This window comes from Drosophila yakuba, chromosome 2R, assembly GCF_016746365.2.
Source record: "Drosophila yakuba strain Tai18E2 chromosome 2R, Prin_Dyak_Tai18E2_2.1, whole genome shotgun sequence".
NCBI lineage: Eukaryota > Metazoa > Arthropoda > Insecta > Diptera > Drosophilidae > Drosophila > Drosophila yakuba.
The window spans coordinates 15,636,643-15,651,842 of NC_052528.2; the positions used below are offsets into that span (position 1 = coordinate 15,636,643).

At 44.3% G+C, this 15,200-nt stretch overlaps 2 protein-coding genes across 3 annotated transcripts; both read left to right on the forward strand.

Moving 5' to 3' along the window:
• Positions 1–273: 273 nt before the first annotated feature.
• On the forward strand, positions 274–8,157 carry LOC6530819. Its single transcript, XM_002091666.3, has 6 exons — positions 274–732; positions 3,370–4,223; positions 5,687–5,929; positions 5,972–6,934; positions 6,997–7,367; positions 7,437–8,157. The coding sequence occupies exons 2-6, from the start codon at positions 4,220–4,222 to the stop codon at positions 7,608–7,610; spliced, it is 1,755 nt and encodes a 584-aa protein (XP_002091702.3). The 5' UTR covers positions 274–732; positions 3,370–4,219; the 3' UTR covers positions 7,611–8,157.
• Positions 8,158–8,536: 379 nt separating this feature from the next.
• On the forward strand, positions 8,537–12,707 carry LOC6530820 (dehydrogenase/reductase SDR family member on chromosome X). 2 transcript variants are annotated; one of them, XM_002091667.3, is made up of 5 exons: positions 8,537–8,660; positions 10,619–10,838; positions 10,902–11,009; positions 11,753–12,134; positions 12,192–12,707. In XM_002091667.3, the coding sequence occupies exons 2-5, from the start codon at positions 10,658–10,660 to the stop codon at positions 12,586–12,588; spliced, it is 1,068 nt and encodes a 355-aa protein (XP_002091703.1). In that variant the 5' UTR covers positions 8,537–8,660; positions 10,619–10,657; the 3' UTR covers positions 12,589–12,707. The 2 variants fall into 2 exon arrangements, with proteins under 2 accessions (XP_002091703.1, XP_015052750.1); XM_015197264.3 differs by lacking the exon at positions 8,537–8,660 and adding an exon at positions 8,851–9,078.
• Positions 12,708–15,200: the final 2,493 nt, after the last annotated feature.

Sequence of the window (15,200 nt, forward strand, 5' to 3'; positions counted from 1 at the left end):
GGAAGTAAGTTGGCTAATCAATAACGCCCAATATTTTTTATGATACTAAACAATGGCTTTTAGCTAAGAAATTATTTATTACTTTGGCGAAGAAAGACAGTCATAGTTTTGGTTGCCCAACAAAGGACGAGGACAGGACGAACCTCTAAGGACACGTTCCTGTCCAAGCAACAAAGCGTAACGGGACACGCGAATGGAAGGTTATTGGAAATCGGACTGGAAAGTGGAAATGCTCTGCTGATTCAGTTCCTCAGCCACAGTCGAGTTTTTCACGTCCAACTGTGCAGCACATCCTCGAAATAAATGAACACATTAAATGCAAATTAAATTAGAATAAATTGAAATCAGTGAAGTTAAACAAGGAACAGAGATTTGCAATATCTCCAACAAAGTTTAGTGTTATAAGCGGCTTTCATGAGTTACGAACTCATAGTTAAATGACACTCAAACGCAAAAGGCACAAAAACTAATCGTTCGACGTGGCCCCAAAATCCAAAGTTATTGCCTTAAAAACGAGCGGAAAATCGTGTTGCGAAACCGAAGTGCAATGACTGTCCTCAATATGCACGCCAAAATGATAATATTGATTTTATTTTTCTACAACGGTTCCTACAACTGGAGTAAAAAGCTGTAAGAGGCTCCTGGCACTAAAATACTCGTACATATTTCCCCTTCGGCAGGCGGCGTTTGATTTCATGTGTGTGCCGTCCTGCGAACCTCAATTATAATAAGGTAATCAGCTCCTTTCACCTGCCTCAATTATCCTGCCTCCTGCCATTTGGCTCCCAAACTCCCTCTATTGATTTTGCCATTTGGCCAACCGCCTGCGGTAACCAAGCAACTTGGGCCAAATAACAACACCAACGGCAGACAACAAAGAAATTGTCAATAAAAGTGCGCAAGAGCAGGGCATCCCCAACGCGACAGTGGTGTACCAGAATAATAGGCACAGTTCGCTACTAGTAATGTTACAATTTCATGTTTCCATCAGAAATCTAACTCTATAGATAGATATTTCTATATATGATGTTTTATAAAACTTAACAAATATTTGTATAATACTAAACATAATACTTAATACTTAACATTATTAAAGTAGAGTTAATACACATTTGACTGTCCTGGAGTGTCGGGCAGAAGTGCACTGTGTTCAAGTTCCTGCTTCCAGCAATTCCAGCCTCTGTTCCGTGTTTGGAATGTGCACAGCCTTCTAGCGCCTGCGCCTTGGCATCCTGTTGTTTTGATAGTAAAAAGGACATGACTGCGCTCGCCCATAAAAACAGCAGGCGACTGCCGTTGTTTACAAACACGCACGCCAGACACGCGACACGTGGCGCATGGTGGTTTCTGGAAGTCCTCGCCTTGTGGGTGGCGGCGGGAGATGGTGGGGAAAGTGGGTGGGATGGGCAGTGGGGTTTCGAGCAGTTATGCCCTCATTCCAAAGGCCGGCCGGCAGGGATAGCTGGTATGGTTGGTATAACTGGGATGGCTTGGATGGCTGGGCCAACGTAGCGAATGAGCAATGTCTGCCAACGGTGACGTCATCGCCGTCCAGCGACATTGAACTAGTTTCATCGGCACATCGTTCACATTTCTCCAGTGACGTCAATGGAGAAAGCCAGATTGGACTAAGCCAATAAGGCCGTCGGACTGTCAGCTCGACCTCCGAACTTTGTCTTCCGATCCAATAAAAAACACTAAAAAACTCATCCAATAGCATTTGCGTCCAATTGGTATTGGGCTGCCTCGTAAATCGTCTGCCACACAGCCATGAGCTTCTTTTGCGCAGCGCATTCATTAGCTAATTAATAATTATGAATTTGTTTAATAGTTTATGTGAAGTTTGCCCTCTGAATCGAATTCGCACTGCTAATTTCCTTAAAAGCTGATTGCTGAAACAAACGAATACCTTACTAAGAAATAATAGCAGTAATAGTAATCAGTTTCATCATTTCTTTGCTCTGCTGATAAGAAATCATGTTTGGCGTGGCATTAAACCATTAAAAATAGCTGAATAATCAGCAAATTCCTTGTGAAAATGCGCAGTCTTCTCAACTCTAAAGAACCGAGTGTTCTTCAAGCCCCAAATGATAAACTTAATTAGAGTGCACAGTATGCAAACTGCCTCCTCGTGTTGCAATTGCAGTTTTTCTAGTTTCGTTCTCATGCATATTTGAATAACCTTGGACTGGTGCATTACACTAAATTCAAATTCAAATTGCACCATCAAAAAATGTTTGTCTACATCTCGGCAAACACGGCCAGCATTTCATTGCGGCGCAGTTATACAGATCTAGACTATATGGCCGCTATATAAGACCCGCAGGGGGCGCAGGGGGGCGTGGCAGTCGGCCTGGTTGGCACAATACGTGTACGTAAACAGAAAACAGAAAACAAGTGAAAAGCGCCACAGCTTTGGCATTGTTCCGTATGCTGGGGCCTCGCGAGAAATGGGATCACAAGAGCAGCTGCCAAAGGCGCCCTAGGCCTACGATTTTGATTACAGTGTAGGGCCGAATTGGTGAACTTCCTGCCTACAATCTGAATTATGATTTATGTGTGCTTCTGTTCAAACAAAGAAACCATGAATAGGGTTTATAAATGGCATTTATATAACTAATTATGCACTAGCTGCATACATATGAAAGCATTTCTAAGCAGTACTCTTTTCACCTATCATTATCTATTCTTATGTTAATGCTTTGCTGATAATCCACTGTAATTAAATCTTTTGTTTGCGTAAACAAGCTGTTTTCATCGTGTAACCAGGCAAATCCCATTGGATGCCAATTAGTCGGTGACACTTTCAAAAGCCTGAGTCCGCGTAAGCATTTATAATAAATATCAAGTATATGTAAATGGCAGGCGTTCTTCGAAAACCCTTTTCCTTTCCCTCTCCACCGCCCACCTGGTCGCCCAGTGACCTTGGCTGCCTGCAACCAGTTGGCATTTCGAGTGGGACATAAAACCCTGCTCATCCGATTTAGGGGAAGTTTGCAGAATGCCAGGGTATCTGGGAAATGCATCCAGTTGTGTGTTGGTAGGAAAGGGGGGCGGAGGGAGACCGACTACGGTGACAAATTTTCCACGCTGTCGGTCATTAAATTCAAGGTTTTCCATTCCAAAGGGGACCAACCACTATTCATATAAATAGATCATAAACAACAGTTGACTCAGTGCGATAAGGCTTAGTAACTAAAATCAAAGTAAGCAAATCAACTGATTGCGTGACCGACTGACTGACTGCTTATCATTAGTGTTCATCATGAGTTTTCAGCAGACCGAATTAATTTGCTAATTATACCCGAACACGACTAAGTGAAATATATACATATTATATTACTTGCTCTTCTCTTGTATTTATTGCAGTGTACCCGTCCCAAAACAATAACATCCGATTTGTTTACCTGCGAAGCGTTGGAGCAAAACAAAAATCGCGTTCAAGTTTTGGGCACCCTTATCTCGCTTTTTTGTGGAATTTTTCAAGCTTTTTTGCGTCATAAATTGAAATATTTTCGAGTTCGCGCTAAACGCAGTCGACGTCAGCAGAGCCTTGACTGCGCTCATACGCAGAGAAAGGCAGAGATCGTTTATATAGCGGCGTGCTCGCCAGCGATTTTCATCAGTCGCAACGCGTCTCTCGTTCTCAGCGGAGCTCAGGCCTTCGAAGAAGAAAAGCGGAAAACCTCAAGGGGAAATCGGAAAAGTTTGAAAATAGCGCAGTGCAAGTGTGCATATCTAGTAACGCGCTGGCCAGTGTCGAACAAAATCCACTTCGATGTCGATTAATTCGCCAATATCGTTGAAAAACTCGGACCTGCATTGAACAGGCAAAAGCGATTAGTCCCCAGTACTAAACAACAAAACAACACACAAATTGTTTAAATAATCAAAGCGAGCAGAGAAAGACAAAGCCACGGCAAAGAAGTGCAGACAACAAGTTGTTTGCTTTTAGTTCGCGTTCTCCTTATTTTATTTTCCTTCCGTTCGGTTTTCCACGCACGCGCGTCGAGGAAAAGCCAAATTGAAAACATAAACAGTTGAAAGGCAACTGTTGCATTCTATCAACCGAAACGAAGTCCCAATTTAAGCCATACCTTACAAAGTGGTAACACACAAAAGCCGACGAGCATACAGAGATTTGTGTGAAATAAAGCGAACCAAAACCAAGATCTTAACAGGAACACAAGGATTTCGTCAATAGGGCTTAGGCCATTGTATGGGTAAGTAATAGATAGATAGATAGAATAGATAGATAGATATATAAAACTGGAAGATACAGATACTTCTGATCAGAACTGCAGTCGAGGAATGTCCCTGCATCTGGGAAATCGAATATCGCGAATATTAGACAGGCATTTAAGTGGGAAAACATGGGAACAGACGAAAAACGATATCGCCAGACGCGGAACAAAGAAGATTACTCAGTTCCAGGAATTTGTAAGAGGAAAATCACCTCATCTTACACTCGCACAATTGTTAATGGTATGGAAAACAAATGTGTTGCTTTTCTTCGAGTGTGGACGGCATAATAAACACACATTGTTGTGCTGTTGTGCGCAAGCAGGGCAAAATAAACTTCATAGCTCATACTCTCACATCCGGTGATTCACGTGCAATTAGCAACAATTGCGCGTGCCTGCGCTTAAATAAACAAATACGGGTACTTTGAATGTGGCACATATACATTATATATATACATATATTTACATACATATGTGGAGCCACAACTGGGTGCTCCACATTGAGTCATATTACAAACAAAGCGAATTCGCAGCGCAGAATGTCTAATCAAAAACACAAACAAGATAAGCGCATGTCTCTAGGCGTGATTTTTCAGCATAGTCAGTCACATGCGGCATGACCTGACCTCCACTTCAAACTACATATGCTATATATACGAATATTCGTATATATAATGGCGTAGTATGGCATCTGGCACGTGGACACTCTCTGGGGGAAAAAACATTTCTGCCTTTGTACTCGCACTCGTACTTGCTGTGTTTTATTGCCTGCAACTAACGAAAGTTAGCAATCAGCACTTGGAACCCATTTAGCAGTGCCCGCCCACTTCCTGCCTCCCGTTGATAACAAGTACTTATTGTTTATTGCCCGATGGCCGAGCCGAGCGACTGTACACATCTACATAGATCTCGGACGACGTGACAACACACTGCGCGAAAAACTGGGCACTAGACGGCCAGATGGTTAGGGGGAGTTTGCGTACCTAGAGGTAATTACATGGGACATGACTTTGATAAGGGAAGGGCACAGCTACCTGCTGAGCTGCGCTGTAAACTAATTGCTGGAGGGATTCAGAAATCCTTATCAGGCAAGGGATCATCGGGATCATCTAGGGTGCAGTCAAGGGTCTGACACGTAAAGTCCGTAATCTTGCGCTCTAGATTGAAAAACAGATGGAGCAGGCGCAATTTATATAATTGATACTTAATTATAGCAGCATAATGGAACCTAGCTTATCTAGGGGTAGAAAGCAGAAACGTTGGAGGTCAGAAAATAACAACCTTTTAAAATGTGTTATAATCCGTATTTGATTATAGTATAAGCTATCTAGGCATCTATCTAGTTTAGTCTTGACTAAAAGTCAGTTGTTAGGTTTAGTTTTCGAAAATGCAACTTCTAAAAGACTTTTCTCTATCTTCTCGCGCTCCCAACAAAACTACAGATCAGTCTAAACCAACGACGAAATTTGGAGACGAGCCGGACCTCCTGTTCAAGCGAGCGCAGGGCCGGATTAGTCTGATCAGTGCTGGAGCTGGAGCCGCCCAGGCTGGCCAAGCTGCCCACCAACCATCACTGCATCACTTAAGCCAACAACAGTTCGCCAACATTCAACTAGACGCCACACTCAATGATTGCGAAAGTGGCTATGTGCCCACCGTGGGCCGCTGGGGCTCCGAATGGCCGAGTTGACTCGCCGTTGCCGCCAGTCACCGACGGGATGGGGGAGTGGCCTCACCAGATGATGAGGCCACTGCCGCCGCCGCTGCCCAGGATCCGTTGCTCCCGGCGGATCAGCAGCTGGCGGATGCGGTGGTGCGCGGAATGGGATTGGGATTGACTACGACGCGATCTGATTTATCCGCAACTGAGCACCCAACTGCACATGGCACTGGCGCCATCCGTCGCACACCCTCCACCTCCAGCGAGGAGGAGGAGGAGGAGGACCTCGAGGACCATGAGCTGGTGCCTTCGCCCGATCTGACATCGGTGGATAGATCGGAGCGCTACTCCGACATTAGGCAGCTGCTGGCCAGACAGCAGCCCGTCGCAGCTGCGCTGGAGTGCATCTCCGGCCAATTGATAGTGGACGACGGCTACGACCTGGAGGCCTTCAACCAGGTGAACGGAGTGTGGCCCCTGGGTCATCCGCTGCCGCTGCCCGACTGGTCGAGCTCGGAGTCCGCTGGCAAGGGCACCCTGATCTTCGACAACGTCTGGCAGTATGAGGAGCTGAACGGTATAGTGGAGACCACGCTGCAGCGAATGCTGGAGGAGACGCACTACAACACGGTCAACCTCTTCGTCGACTTCTATCGCAGCTTCAAGCGCACTCGTCGTTCCGATTTGCGCAGCTTCTTCCAGTTCTACGATGTGCCCATCAACAGGCGCCATCACATGTGCGTCTCTCTGGCCTTTGAGATCATGGCCAGGATGGTGGAGATGTTCCCGGTGCTGGCCAACTACCTGTACGTGGTGTCCTGCGAGGAGCAGGTGATGGACTGCAACGACTACGTCCAGCTGGACGAGGAGTGCGGCCTGAATTCGGTGGACGCGGGTGTGGAGAAGGAGCACGTCATGGTGGCCATGCGCATTGCCATCGGCGAGCGACGTGGTGTGATGATCCTGGACCCGGGCTACCATGTCAGCAGGGCGGTGACTGTTATGCAGGATCAAAGCTATCCGCATACTGGTGAGTTTCCATCTCCAAATACCCAAATGTAATGTATACTCATGGCTCCCAAATGTTTTCAGGCTGGTTCACCCAATCCAAGGAGCCGCATCTGCAGCGTGATTATTGCTATGCCTACAGTCAGCAGAATGGCAAGTTCGTGGAGTGGAAGGAGCGCGAGATCCGCGGAGAGGATACCAGCTACAAGACATCGCTGATCTACGTGGCCCAGGAGTACATCACGGCCATCGATGTGACCGTGCGCCGCAATCTGGTGTACAACTTCCGGTCGCTGCTCTCCCGAGACGCCAAGGGTCAGGTCTATGCGGGCATCTACTTCCCCTTGGTGGCCAATGGCCAGGAGGCCTACCTCACCATCTTCTACGACGGACCCAATGAGCAGCGAGTGCGCACCAAGCTGATGTTCAGCGCCTTTAAAGTGGGCAAGGGAAAGGTAATTATTTTAAAACACACTTTTAAAGCGGACTTGCTAACCCAGTTATTATTATTATCAACCTTCCAGCTGCCGGATTATGTGGGCCAACATCTCAGCAGGCTGGCGCCGCAGTTGAAGATGCCGCTGCCGGAGTTGACCGAACTGTGCAAATCCCTGGCCGAGGTGGTCACTGACCAGAGCTTCATTAGCCAGGTGCTGGCCATAAACGATGACATCGGCAACATGTCCGTGGAGAATTGACAGTTAAAGGAGCCTAAGGATGTCGCTGCTACGGAAACGGAAACGAAGATGGAGAAACAGGCGATAAAAGACAGTGACAACGCAGCTGCAACTTAGAGTTCCGAACCGTTGACCCTTTTGAATACTTTTTTCCTTTCCACAGTAATATTCTTTTTTAGTAGCTAATAGGCACCTCTTACACCAGCACACACGATTCAAGTATATATTCAATTTAGTCTAGTATATATTTCAAAATATGTATTCACCTATACACACGACAACACGCTCTATATGGTAATCCCAACTGAATGATTTAATCGAAAGCGAAACAACATTTTATTACAAATATTTAAAGGAAAAGCGCAAAGCCTAGACTTCAGAGTTTCGCTTAGGTTCTCTTAATTTCAAACTAAGTATATACTTATGCGCAACTATATAAAGGCAAAATTAGTTATAACTGGTATCAAGGCAAAACATAAATTGTAATTGTTGTACGAACATATTTCCGTTTAAACACTTAAATGCACTGTACTATTTCGGTTCAATAAATAAATCAGCTAGCAAAAAATGAACAGCATCTTGTTGGGAGGTTGGATTTTACAAAGGAATTGTAAAATTTCACACTGACTCAAATCAACATGGCATATTTAAAGTTTAGATCCACGAAAAGAAAGATAAAGAATTTTAAATTTCGATTTTAAATGGCGCTCCTATCGATAAGTTTAATAGCAGTATATACATAACATAAAATGTTAATAGCACTGTTAATGTTAATAAGCTTAGTTCAACTTCTTGGTATTTTTGCCTTTGCGCACCATTTCTGTGGAATAATTATTTAACAAATTTCTTTGAAAACAGCATAGTTCCCTATGACTAACCAATCAATAAAGTAAAATTAAAATATAACGCATATGACGACACATATCGATACTTATAGAATCAATCGATATTGCAAAACAGAGAAAGTGCAGCCCTGGTGCCATCGATGTATATCCAACTTGGTTTTTCGCTCGCCTGCAGTTATTTCAATTAAATTGTTTCAAATCAGCAATTTTGTGAGTGCACACACAGGTAATTACACGCCGGACAGCCCGCCCAGTCGTTGCATAACCAACTGATTGTACAAAATCAGCTGTTTTTCTGCGCCATCAGCCGGCAAGTGGGTGAAATTCACCTGTTGACCAACGGCAACAAGCCGAAACAAAACAACAACAATAGTTGATCAAGTTCTTGGCGGAAAGGCGCGCAATTAAAACCTAACGTTCAGTTCGCTTTTGAATTTCTCGCCGAGCGGTTGTGGCAAATATAAGGGCCCGCTGGAAAAACCGGTTTTCGAACTCCAACGATTGATCTTATTCGAAAACGTGATTGAAAACCCAACGACGAGGAAGCTCCGCCACAGCCACAGCCTTTAATTGAAAAAGGGTGTCAATATTAGCATAGAAATCGAGTTACAGGTGCATTTTCGCCTGCGACAGCCAACTTGAAGGTAAAATTGAAAAAAAGCCCCTGCAAGGGCAACAACAATAGAAAAAGAAAGTTAACCATATGCAGTCAAATTAAAAACGACCGCGACTACGACAGCTTTTGCGTTTTGTTGACGGAAGTCGAAACTCTTGGCAGCACGTTCGTGGTGTCATGCGTACACACAGAAAAAATCGAATCACTTTCGGTGTGAGATGAGAAATCCATACAGGGCTTAATACTGATCTTCTATGAAATTTTAATGCTAACAGTGCTAACAGAACATTTGAATTACTAATATTTTAAAGATTATAAAAATTTCGATTTTTCCGAATTAACTTTTTTAAAAAATGTGCAAACGTATTCTCCTCAAAGTTCTTTAAGTTGCAATCCAATATTTAAATTAATTTGTTAAAATACAAATACCAATAGCAAATTGTTTTTCTCAATGTACTATGCTAGGTCGTCCGCTCAGTTATTCCCGCGCTCCCCCCTCCAGAAGAGACCGTTGAAACCGACCCCAGTTGTGGCTGTTTAGCGCCTCAGTCATTTTCAGCGCTGGCCCCAAATTCACTATTTTGGCCCCGTTCATTGGCTTTGGCTCTAAGCTCGGTTCCTCAACTTTCATTCCGCCGCTGTTTGGGTTTTTAATTTGCATTTTACGAGCACACCTCAGCCACTTCTCTCGCTGTCTCCTACTAAACTACTACTAAAGCGCGCCGAACTATCTTCCGTCTAATTAATTTAATTGTTCCCCCGCCCGTTTAGAAATTAATATTCGAGTGCAACGCTCAAAGTGCAGGTGGCAAATATGCACTGCAAATATCGGTGGTCAAACAGTCGCATTAGCTTTATAAGCTTGGCTAGCGAGCGCTCGAAATTGCTGGGCAAACAAGAAAAAAACACTGGGGAAAAGGCAACAACTCAGGCTTTTCGACGACCAATGGGGTCAAGTCGATTTCGGAACACACTAGCTGATAAAAAACATTAATAGGTTTATTAATTATATGTTTTCTTCGCCTGAAATGGATATTCCAGTGCTAAATTCTCAGATTTTATACATAGTTGTTGTTTCATTACTCAAATTGTTTTGTTATTAGGATGATCCGGTGTCAAAATATTTTCTTATTAGGATGAGTGTTCGTGTAAAAGCCTTTTTAATTGATAGCAAAGATCAAGTTCGAGCACTACAACTTAATTGAATGTTTTATTGGTTAGTTGATCCTATAACTGCGTTGAGTATTTCCCTCTACTTTTGGGTCAACATGATAATATAAAGGCATGATAACTGTGGAAGCTTGAATATGTATGTATATGTACCCAGCACACCTAGAATCACCAACGAATATGGCCAACCGATGTACCCGCTGGCACTTGGAACGTGAAATCTTGCTGACTCAGTTGAAGAGTTTCGCAAAGTGCACTCGAGGCGAATTTACCCGCCAATATTGATAATGTTGCCGGCTAATGGCTGTGACGAATCAGGATCGGTTTTCCTTATCAGCCGCCGCACTTTGCACCGCAAAAGACTCGATTTCTTATCAATACGCGTATTCTCTTTGCAGAGTTCCAGAGCGACGGCGACGGATCGATAAAAACGTAAAATGTTGGGAGCTTTGCTGTGGATTTTCTTCGTCGGCCTGCTGCTGTGCGCGTTCCTCTTCTCGAAAACCACTAAGGAGTTCCCAAAGTCGTGGTTCGAGTGGAAGACTGAGTTTCGGTATCAGTACATCGGAATTGTCGGTCTCGTCCACGATGCCCAGTATAAGGCACGGGATCGAGTGGGTAAGTAATTTCGCTAGCCGATGCTTATCCCACAATCGCTAATTGTCGACATTATCCATTAAGCACTTTATAAACAAGCGGATCGCATTGCTGTCATCACCGGAGGCAATCGCGGCATCGGACTGCGGATCGTGGAGAAGCTGCTGGCCTGCGACATGACTGTCGTCATGGGTGAGTTGACCAATACGCCAAACAACTTGTTTCAGCCCTATCCGAAGTTCGCCGATCTGCTTATGAATTCCACAAACATTTAGTCGTGCTGCAGTGCACGTGCTCGGCAAACTAAAATCGAACACCGAATCACAGATCCATTCCCACCCTTGTCAGTGCGATGAAAATTCAGAAATCATGACCCATTCTCCTGATTTCATTATCTAACCAAGTCTCGTAGAAGCCTCGATTTTCGGGGAAGACGAGCGATAAGAGTTCATTGACTGGTCAGGGAAAAGAATTTTACATTTCATTGAAAAGGGTCACGTCTTTGTTCACGTCTTACGTTAAAAAATACTTTTCAGATTTCTTGCTTTAATATTTTAATACTATCTACATATTTTACGATTCAAAAAAATAATGCAAACACTGTAATTTTTGTTATATATTTCAATTTAATTGTTAATGTTATTAGATGCAAAAATCAGCTTTATCACTTAACAGTCAACTGTTATTTTCTACATTTAACATATAATTTTCATACGTAAAAATCAAAACTTATAGTACTGTATGCAGGCGACAGGTGTCGTTAGTATTTGTATTTCTCGTGTAAAATAGTGTAGATTTGAAAATAGCATTCACTATTGATTTACATAAACATTTAAAAGGATATTTATAAATATAGTAAGGATTAGTAACTTTAACAGGCTGATGCAGAAATTGAATTTTTACTCATTTTAATATATGTAATTGATTTATTACAGGCGTTCGCGATCCCAAAAGTGCCGAAACCGCGGTTGCATCCATAGTGGACTTAAAAACTACCAAGGGAAAGCTCATCTGCGAGCAACTGGACGTTGGCGATCTGAATTCGGTAAAGGCCTTTGCCCAGCTCATCAAGGAGCGGTATTCAAAAGTGGACCTGCTGCTGAACAATGCTGGCATCATGTTTGCTCCCTTCAAACTTACCGCCGATGGCTATGAGTCGCACTTTGCCATCAACTTCCTGGGCCACTTTCTGCTCACCCACCTGCTTCTGCCTCAATTGAGGGCGGCTGGCAAGGAGGGAAAGAACGCCAGGATCGTGAACGTCAGCTCTTGCGTGAATCTCATTGGGCGCATCAACTACAAGGACATCAACGGAACGTACGTATGAGTAATGTATGCTGCAGTTCCTTATTTACAAGGTTTAACTTTTTCTAGGAAAAACTACTACCCTGGAACCGCCTACAGTCAGTCTAAGCTTGCACAGATCTTGTTCACCCGCCATTTGCAGACAGTGCTGGATGCGGAAAAGTCGCACGTGCAGGTCAACGTGGTGCATCCGGGCATTGTGGACACGGACCTGTTCGAGCACTCGGCCACCACATCGGTGCCCATCTTCAAGAAGCTGTTTTTCAAGACCCCGGAACGGGGATCCCGCACTGTGGTTTTTGCGGCCATCGATCCCTCCATCGAGGGTCAGGGTGGCACTTACCTCTCCAACGGCGGAAAGGGGCCATTCCATCCGGATGCCAGGAAGCCCGCCAAGTGCGAGCAGCTCTTCCAGTTCTCCTGCGACCTGCTGAAGATCCAGCAGTACGGAAATGGCGAACTCTAAATGAACTCCACCTCCTAAGTCTATCTCACATTCCTCCCATTGGTGCAACGTACTTTTCTAGATACCGTCAGCTTTTTTGTAAATCGATTTCTTTTGTATAAAAACACTTTTATATAGAATTGCAGCTGGTGTTCTGTTGCCGGGTCCGGGGAACTGAACTACTGATGCTAATCTAGTCGAATTGCTGTGCTAGGTTTTAATTAACTTGTCTTCGCTTGATTGCCATCGTGGGGCTAGGGAATGCAATTAAAAGAGCTGCAAGAAAAATTTTTTTTCAAAATGCACTCAGCTGTTGGCGGCGGCAGCTTGAAAGGTGACAACAACAACAGCAATAGCAGCAGCAACAACCATGTCATATCTGTTGTATGTCAAATTTTCGAAAAAGCAAACAATTTAATTTTGTGCGCCTCCTCAAACAATGAGCGATTAACATTCAACATTTTGGAATTTTAATCGACTTCAGTTACGGGCACAGGAACTGGAGAGCGGCACGAAGACGAGGAACTCAGGTAGGTGGGCAGGTATGGTAGGTAGGTGTATCATCATCTCGAAAAACAACTGCGAAGCAACTACAACTCCGCTGGGCTGTCACTTAAGCGAACTGAACGCTTAAAAGCGAACGACATGATGGCTGAAAAAAACCAAAAAAAACAATCTCATATTTAATGCATATCCAAAAAAAAGACTCTATCGCTATATGAAGAGATAGACCCGGCGATAACTCAATGTGTGAAGCTGCCGATGCGGTGGGCGCTGTCATCAATCAAAGCCCCAGTGGACGAAGACGGCCCAGATTCCCAGGCTGTCTGCGCTGCGGATTGGAGCACCAAATGAACTCATCTTCTGCGGCTCTTTTCATAGGTTGCATGCCTTGCCAGCATTAGCCGCTTGATTGGATTTTCGCAGTTAGGCAGTAAGGATAAGCAATCGGAGAAATATGAAAGTATCCCAATTCTCAGAATTACTTTTAGACAGTGATCTATTTTTGAATAGTAGATGCTTCCTACTTAAAATTATAATTGCATTTTGTATTAAAAACAATTTATGATTATGCCATAGAAAGACCATTTTAATCAGACAGTTTTTTTTTGGAGTTTATTCCTTTTACTCGAGCTCCCATTGACCATTTCGGGTTGGTCAATGGCCAGCCATTCTGGCATTCCCCTTTCAACAAGATTCTTGACTGGGCTGAAGCCGGATTCAGATTCAGTTTTCAATTCAATTTCGGTGGCATCTCCGGCTACGGCTGCCACAATCCAATTAACCTTTTGACATTTCTCGACAGGCGGACTGCGCGTCCGCTAAGACTTCTTAGCCACTTGGCAATGGCTAATGACCACGCGTAAATCAAATAAACCTGGCCACAGTTGCCGGTTTATGCGGATGCAACCGATCTCGCAGTTCGCGTTGCACCGGCTGTAATTAAAACACTCAACGTGCCTCACCTGACAAGCTCAAACGATCCGCCGGCAGCTGCTGCACCGAAAGAAAATGCCTATTTGTTTAATTATAACAGTTTAATAATACATAGAAAATATTACCTTTTATTCTTTCCCAAAGTATAGACAATTATACTGCTGCTGTGTTGATTCAAATATAAATTTATAGATAAGCAATCATTTTTGTTCCAAGTGCGAGCTTAATAAACTCATCGGCTCGCCTGGCACCAATGGGCATTTGGATTGGGGATTGTGGATTCTGTATTCCTCAGCTGAGTTGTGGCTGCCTTTTGACACCTGGTCGAGGAAGTTTTCGGAAGGGGATGCTACCGATGCTGCTGCACTAGCACAACACTGTTACCGATGTTGCAGCTCCTACGCCCACACCAGCAATTTGGTCGACTCTTGCCACATCGTTTAGTTGCCACACGCTTCTAAAACGGCTAACGGAGCATAACAATGCATGTGGATTGCAGGTGGAGGAGGAGGAGGAGGTGGTGGCCGTGGGAGCGGGAGTGGGTGGGTGGTGGTGGGCTGCCCACACGCGCTGCTGTTGCTGCTGGCGGCGGGAAAAACGTGAGCACATGCGTCGATGACGTGGGCGCCATAAATCACCTCATGATTAATGTACTGACACTTGGCCGCAGCCAGAAGAAGCCTCCGAGTTCGCAGTTGGGAATTTAATTGGAGCAGCAAATTGTTGCTAAGAATTCGCCGCCAGTTGAGTGCAATCAAATTGCTGCGGCTGCTGCTGCTGCTGTTGCTTCTTTTGTTCAGCAGCACATTTAAATAAAAAGCACATTAAGTGGGAGAGCGAGTTAGGTATTAGGGTTGGTCAAGCAGATGACCAGTGCGATATTAGGAAACTCTCTGCACAATTAATGGCTCGAGATCCATGGCATACATCTGGAGATCCGCTGGGGAATGTGACTGCGGCCGAGAACTCCAGCTGTGCATACGAATGCGAGTTACTAGGATGATGGATATGACTGCGGTAATTATATGACCGCACTCAACTTGGCGCAAAGTGGCCAAAGTGAAAAGTGAATAATAAAGATCCGGCCAAAGCACTGCTTAACTGTTAACTTTAAGATCTTTAGTTGCTTGCAAGATACACGGTGTTTAATGGTCTCTTTATGTGATTATGGCCAATAGATCCTTGACCGAAGGGCA

Excerpts from the sequence above, each read along its gene's own strand:
- LOC6530819 (XM_002091666.3), top strand. Across the intron at positions 6,935-6,996 it reads TCAAAGCTATCCGCATACTG|GCTGGTTCACCCAATCCAAG; the intron begins GTGAGTTTCCAT and ends AAATGTTTTCAG. Across the intron at positions 7,368-7,436 it reads TTAAAGTGGGCAAGGGAAAG|CTGCCGGATTATGTGGGCCA; the intron begins GTAATTATTTTA and ends TCAACCTTCCAG.
- LOC6530820 (XM_002091667.3), top strand. The coding sequence starts at position 10,658 with ATGTTGGGAGCTTTGCTGTGGATTTTCTTCGTCGGCCTGCTGCTGTGC. Across the intron at positions 11,010-11,752 it reads CGACATGACTGTCGTCATGG|GCGTTCGCGATCCCAAAAGT; the intron begins GTGAGTTGACCA and ends GATTTATTACAG. Across the intron at positions 12,135-12,191 it reads TACAAGGACATCAACGGAAC|GAAAAACTACTACCCTGGAA; the intron begins GTACGTATGAGT and ends AACTTTTTCTAG.